Source organism: Eptatretus burgeri, chromosome 1, assembly GCF_056783735.1.
Source record: "Eptatretus burgeri isolate ZD-2024b chromosome 1, Ebu_testis_v1, whole genome shotgun sequence".
NCBI lineage: Eukaryota > Metazoa > Chordata > Myxini > Myxiniformes > Myxinidae > Eptatretus > Eptatretus burgeri.
The window spans coordinates 40,865,106-40,872,605 of record NC_140961.1 but is presented as its reverse complement, the minus strand read 5'-3'; the positions used below and the strand labels follow the sequence as shown (position 1 = coordinate 40,872,605).

Here is a 7,500-nt window from a genome sequence, read left to right as displayed (position 1 = left end):
ACTGTTTTAAGTTGGTTAAAGAAGAAGAAAACTATGCAAACATCCAAGGTCAATTTATATATTCCATACACAAAATGATGGAGTGGGTTGGGGAGTGGTTCATGAGGAAAATATATTTTCAAAATGGAAGAAAAGGGAAATGAAGTCCTGGACTCGTTTTTTTTCTTTTCTCTTTTCCACCTGAGAAGATCGAGAAGGTTCTTTCAACCCTCGACTCTGACTCTGCCACTGGACTGGATGGTATCAGCTCACGTGTCCTGAAAACATGTTCTGCTGGTCTTGCACATCCTCTCTCCATAAAAGTTGCATTCGGAAAAAAATTTCATTGCTTTATCTCAAACAGATGCCAAGAAATGGGTTGCTGAAATTGAAGGATAATTAGGGGGTCGTTTTTCTTCAACCAACATTGACACGCTCTCGGGGTCACATCTCAAAAACTCCTTGGAATACAGAACTAATATTTGACATTTTTTCTGTTCAATGTTTTTCCAACCCACACAAAAAAAATCATGAAAATCTGAGATGGTCGACCTGGAACTTTTCTGAAAATTTGTTGATTTGACACGGAATGACCCAGCTGCCAACTAGGCATCCTCCATCGTACAAAGTCCTTCCTTGGCATACCTGAACTCCTATCCAACTACAAGGCCTTCATCCACAGCTTGATGGAATACTGCTCTCCCCTCTGGGCTGGCTCCCCTCCCTCACATCTTGCTCAGCTTGACGCCACGGAAAACAAGGCCTTCAAGATTATTGGAATCTCCCGCGATGAAGCTGAGTCTATGAGCTTATCACTGCGCCATTGCAGACAGTTTGGAGGTCTATCTTCTACATCCTCCTCTCTGCTCTTGCACCCTCTAATCTTTCCGGGCTTTGAAACCCCCCCCCCCAACAAATCCCCCAAAGCAGGGCTCACACGGTCCACCATCAACCCCCTTCGAGTGAAACTACCTCAATCCAGGATCACTGTTCACCCTCCACTCATTTGTTCCTCTTTTCCCCCCACCTGTAGAATCAGCTTCCATATCCTCTTCAATATCATTCTTCCCTACAGGTCTTCAAGACAGCTGTTCACCACCTCAGATCATCCCCAACCCAAAACCATTATCTTGTCTACCTTCGTTAAGCCCAACAAAAATATCCATATTGTCCACCCCATGCATACGTGTTTTGCGTCCCATTTTTGGCTGTTACATCCTGATCCATTCAGTGTACTTGCTCTTCCACAAGCCTCGACTATGTGAACAAAAATAAAAAATAAAAAAATAGAATGGCACTCTTCGACATCACGACAGCGACCGATGTGCCTCCACCCGCATTATTACACCATTGTACATACCTGTACCAAGTATGATTTAAATCCCTTCAACTGTTCTCAAGCATCACATTTTTACCTGACTCGACGTCTTGATACCAAAATCTAATCAGTTCATCTCTGCATCATAATATATACTTCCACCAATTTTGGTCAAAATCCCATCACTGGTTCACAAGTTAGCGCAGTAACATAATTTTTACCGAATGGGATGTCTGCCCTTTGACCTCGTAATCTAATGAGCTTATCTTTACATCATTATACATACTTGTACCGAGTTTGACTTGGATCCTTTCAGCTATTTTCAAGTTATCACGGTGATGAAAACCTATCACGGACAGACTGATGGACAACCTGAAAACATCATGCCTCCGTCAACGGAGGAATAAAAAATGGCCATGGTAGTAACAGGAGGGGAGGAAAGCAGATGCATTGGGCATACGAGTATAGTGGTGTCGATTATGGAAAGTCCAACAATGCATCAATGGGTAGTCTTACCACATGACCGAGAAAGGCTTCCACCTTAAGGAGCATGTTAAAGCGATGTGTGAACAGCAATGGCACACTACCACTTCATGAAGAGTTTGTTTTAAAAGCTGAATGAAGTTTTGTTTTTCATTTACATTTTTTGATTTGTGCAACTTGTCCTGAAATGTGTCGATTACCTTTTGTATTTTCCAACCTAGTAGCTTGTTCCCTCCGACCCGCAGCATTTTAGTTCCTCGTATGAAAAACAATATTTTTTTTATACTGGATGTATTCAAGATCTTTCCCAAAAAAATGTGTCAAGGATGTGTTCACTGCATCTTCATCCTTTGCAAAAACTCACACATGCGAGCAAATTACATCCAATGAGAGTTGTAATGGGAAACACAACCCTTACAATTGGAAACTAGAAAGAGCAATCGGAGATTGCAGACCCTTGCCAGGACTTTTGTGTGGTGATTGTGTAGTTTTGTGTGGTGTTTATGTACTGGTCTGTTATGTAATTAATGAGACATGTTTAGAACTGCCATTTTATAACTGCTCGCAGTGATAACCAGGTACCAAGACGTCCCACTTTGATTGGAGACCTGACCCTACACATGACATATTTTAATTGTTATTCAATTGAATTTATAATGGGATTAAAATAGATTCAATTCAAATCAAATGAAAGACCAAATAAGTGCAGTCCTGCATTGGAATAATCAGAAGGAACTCAAACAAGCAAAAAGCAAAGATGAAGTCATCAGGAGGAACTGGGATAGGATTCGCATTTCAGCTGCTACTCCTCCACCCTCAAACCCATCCAGGCACAGTCAACTGAGCAGTATTCAAATTAAAAAAAAAATTAAAAAAAAAAATCAAAATCAAAAAGAACCCAAGATCAAAAAAACTGAAAATAATTCTGGCTGCCAGACCATGCATCCGATCAAGTTGAAATGTAAAACTTGTATTCCCCATCACTACTCGATCATGTGAAGTTTCACGTCGATTAATTTAGCGGTTACAGAGAAAACGTTTGGACCCAGTTAGTAATTATTAATCAGTCTGATTCTCTTCCTAACCCTCATGCCACGTGGATAATTGGCTTGTGCTCTACGATGGCTTATTTACGGGTAAGAAACAAGTTTTTTGTTGTATTTATGCTTCTTCTCTAAACATTTCTCGACTGATGGTGGTGCTTCTTCTAGCGACGCAGTTGGTGAAGAAGGCCAGTTGTCCGGTGGAGAAAACCCTTCCACCGTTCGTTCTACATATGCAATTATGATGTCATAACAAAAGCACCTATGAATTAAAAAAAAAATCACTTTTTCTCCACGAGGAGTACTTGCGATGTGCCAAGTTTCGATTTTTTCTTGGTGCGGTTTCAGAGATACAGAGGTCCAAAGTTTTTTCATTTTTCCAACATGGCTGCCACACCACGTGACCTATGACGTCATAATTATCATTAAAACATTTTACATGAGTGGACGCCCCGATGGTGAAAATTTCCTCTCAATCTGACAAGTGGTTGTGGAGAAAAACACAAAAGTTCTGGCAGACAAACAAACAAACAAGCAGTCATAGACTGGTACTTACGAAATCGTCAACTTGACCTCTGACCTTGTCAAATAAAAGCTGTCTCTCGAGAAGGTAGTGACGCAAACCAGAAGTTTCTACGATGATTCTGTACAAAATCATCAAAAATCGAATGTTTGACCTCACTGTGACCTTGACCTTTGACCGATTTTGACCAAAATCTAATCAGCGCTAGCCATCACCCTCCTGAATCACATGGTGTAATTTGACATTGGTAGCTTCTTCCGTTCTCGAGTTACCGCTTACCGTTCTCGAGTTAACGTTCTCGATTAACGTAATGTAAAGGTCACACTCGACGGCCCCCCCAACTCGAAAGGACGCCGGGGCGAGCGCAATGACGTCAGCGCGCACACGCAAAACCTTTATGTGACTCAACGAAGCGTCTGCTCGAGCGTGCTGCGCCACGTGATGAGCCATGACGCAGCGCATGAAATATTTTTATACAATGTTATAACGTCTCCAAAACATCCAATTTTTACCAGAATTTCGACAACCGATTGTTAAGCGTCCCAAGCGATCGCAAAAACCGAAGACAAAATTAAAATCGAAGTTAAAATGAACTCGTAACGTCGACCGAAGCAAAAATACTCCATTTCTCCACAGGAATTTATGGAATTATTTAATATTATTTTATCAAAGTCATAAAACCGTAATATTCAGCCATCCACAAACAATCTTTACACCATCCGAAGGCTTAGCGAGTCAGGCATCTGACGATAAGCTTTATTGGGATGAAAAATGACTTTTAAACACCATCTTTATCGAAAACACCGTCAGCACGCACACGCAAAACCTTTACGTGACTCAACGACGCGTCTGCTCGAGCGCGCTGCACCACGTGACGAGCCGTGACGCGGCGGGTGAAATGTTTTTTATACAATCTTAAAACGTCTCCAAAAACATCCGATTTTTACCAGAATTTCGACAACCGAGTGTTAAGCATCCTAAGCAATCGCAAAAACCGAAGACAAAATTAAAATTGAAGTTAAAACGAACTCGTAACGTCGACCGAAGCAAAAATACTCCATTTCTCCACAGCAATTTACAGAATTATGTTTGACGTCACCGTGACCTTGACCTTTGACCGATTTTGACCAAAATCGAATCAGCGCCAGCCATCACCCGCCTGAATTACGTGGTGTAATTTGACATTGGTAGCTTCTTCCGTTCTCGAGTTAGCGTGCCTAAAACAAAAACACACACACACACACACACACACACACACACACACACACACACACAAACAGAGGATGGAAGTCATCAATATACTTACGAAATCTTTAGATTTCGTAAGTAACAAGCAGTCATAGACTGGTACTTACAAAATCGTTAACTTGACCTCTGACCTTGTCTAATAAAAGCTGTCTTGAGAGAAGATAGTGACGCAAACCAGAAGTTTCTACGATGCTTCTGTACCAAACCATCAAAAAATCGAATGTTTGACCTCACTGTGACCTTGACCTTTGACCGATTTTGACCAAAATCGAATCAGCACTAGCCATCACCCTCCTGAATCACGTGGTGTAATTTGACATTGGTAGCTTCTTCCGTTCTCGGGTTATCGTGCCTTCAAACAAACACACACACACAAACACACAAACACACAAACAGAGGACGGAAGTAATCAATATACTTACGTAAGTAAGTTACGTAAGTAACAAACAGACCCAAATGCAATACCCTCACCGAAGGAGAGGGTAAATAGAACGACACTTGGTGGAGCACAAACCTCCGCCAGGTTGCACAGTTGACATTTTGTACCCCACCGATAGGTCGAATCTGCATCTGGACCTGAACCAAAATCTAATCAGCTTGTTCTTGTAACCTTTCCAACCTATCCACCAAGTTTTGTCATAATCCATCTTAAATGTTTTGAAATATCATGCGACACATTGTTTTCCCCCCCATATTTCAATGGAAAAGAATCACTTCAAAAAACAAACAAATAATTTAAAATTTCTCAGATCCGGAACCGGATCATCACCAAAATAGAAATCATGTGTCACACTCCCAACCTGTCCACCAAGTTTTGTCCGAATTTGTTCATAACTTTTTGAGATATCTTGCTCACAAACAGACAGACAGACAGAGGTGAAAACATAACCTCCTTCCACCTTTGTTGGTGGAGGTTATAAAAATGGCAGGAATATCCCTACAAAAGGCACAGCAATAACAAAGGCAAAATTACAGCGTGGCTGACAACTGATGCAATCCAGCTCCGCAAAGATATGCATTATGTTTTGGAATGAAGTCAAAAAAAGCAGTGAAAGCCACAACATAGAAACCAAAGAATCACTTTTTAAGTCCAAAACTTTAAAATGATCTGGGTGGTTTCCTTTAGGCAAAAACAATTCCACAGACTTGTGCATAATAGCAGCAACCGTAATGTCTTCATTTCCACGAATCACGTAACTAAGCTTCTACTCTTGCTAGGTAAGTGCCAGATGCACCTGTCATTCTCCACTGCCATGTAATATCAGAGCCTCGCCCATCAAACGGATATCACAAAGAGGTCACAGCACACGTCATTATTAAATGCAATTGTCGATTTCAAATGAATCCCCCTCTCATCATCGGCTGGTTATGAAAGGCTTACAAGCAATTAGAAATAAAAACTGGGAGGCTAGCAGTAATGGCGACCACCATTTACAGGTTACTTGGTTGACACCTTACATTGGATAAATGTCAAAATCCTTCAGTGGATCTCATATTAGATTTTAAATACAACTAAGCATTAATTTACTGCACTTGGACTGCAATAATAGCCACGAGGTATGCACTCTCAGCTGTCTCAGCCTAGGTTTGAATCTCATCCCAAATATAAACTGTTACGTTGGTGTTTCACAGGCATGGGATGTGTGTGTATGTGTGTGTGTGTGCATCAATGTGTGTGTGCACCATCCATTGGAAGGAGGCCAAGTAGGAGGACTTGTCTGCAAGCATTAGTTAATGGACATAAAGATATCAGTGTCACACTGTGTGAAGAGTTAGCAAGTTATCACCAGCACCCGAGTTAAGTTACAAATTCCTGTCCACCCTCAGTCAAATGTCAGTCCTGGAGAGCAAGTTCGTGAAATATTTGACTCACTCACACACACACACACACACACACACACACACACACACACACACACACACACACACACACACACACACACACACACACACACACACACACACACACACACACACACACACACACACACACACACACACACACACACACACACACACACACACACACACACACACACACACACACAACAAGAAAAAGGGAGGGAAGGGGGGAGTTGGAAGATGTGATGAGAAACTCAGGGAAACATGTTCATAGAATGTTGGTTTTCAACCACTTCCATTACCTGAGACTGACTCTGCCTGCATACCTCTATTAATATTACACCTGCCACTTCCTTGTACATTCCCCCAAACCATCCAAACTATTCTACACCTGCTTCTCTTCCTCTGAACGATTCACCTTTGCCCCAGACCTGATCACATATGCAAATAGTGATAAACTAATACCCAATTTATCAATGTTATTCTAAATTAATAACAGCAATAGACCCAAGACTGGCCCTTACGATACTCCATCAGATACGATCTTTCATCCCACCATATGCCCATTTACTACTCCCTATTCCTGAGACAACTTTCTACGCAATTAGCTAGCCTGACCTTGGTGAGATGGCAATCATTAAGACAGAAGTGAAATGAGGTTCGATGAGGTGCTGAAACAGCAGCATCATTATCTCACCGCGTCTGCCCGATCCTGTGCACACGTCCAATGGCCTGCCATTCCTGTGCTGGGCGAGGCGTCGGCTCGACCAGCAGGACGTGTGTCGCTTCAATGAGGTTGAGACCATTCGCACCGGTGTGTAGTGGCAGCAGCAATACATTAATGGTGGGGCTGGTGCGGAACTCTCTGAGGCTGTCCTGCACAGGTCATGTAATTGCCATTATCATGTTGACTTTAAGGAAATGATGAATTAATTTTCTCCCATTCCCATCATGCACAAAAAAAACCTCAACAAACGAGCCAATTATTTTCACTCAATCGAGCAGAAGCTACCACCTGAAAGCGCCTTATGCTGCTGATCTGGGAAAACGGGATGGTGTTGTCC

The 7,500-nt window shown here is 41.9% G+C and overlaps 1 protein-coding gene across 8 annotated transcripts in view; it reads right to left on the bottom strand.

Annotated features, from left to right (window-relative positions):
• The window catches only part of SHPRH (SNF2 histone linker PHD RING helicase), a 140,956-nt gene that overhangs the window by 14,149 nt on the left and 119,307 nt on the right, over nt 1-7,500 (bottom strand). For 7 of the 8 annotated variants that reach the window (XM_085880770.1, XM_085880737.1, XM_085880747.1 and 4 more), the window contains 2 exons: nt 7,452-7,500; nt 7,134-7,312 (listed from right to left, as the gene is read on the bottom strand). The exon at nt 7,452-7,500 is cut by the window's right edge and continues 38 nt beyond it. In XM_085880770.1, the coding sequence (XP_085736896.1) occupies nt 7,134-7,312; nt 7,452-7,500 (228 nt within the window). Of the gene's footprint in view, nt 1-7,129; nt 7,313-7,451 lie in introns of those variants that run through there. The other variant, XM_085880757.1, reaches the window with a different exon arrangement.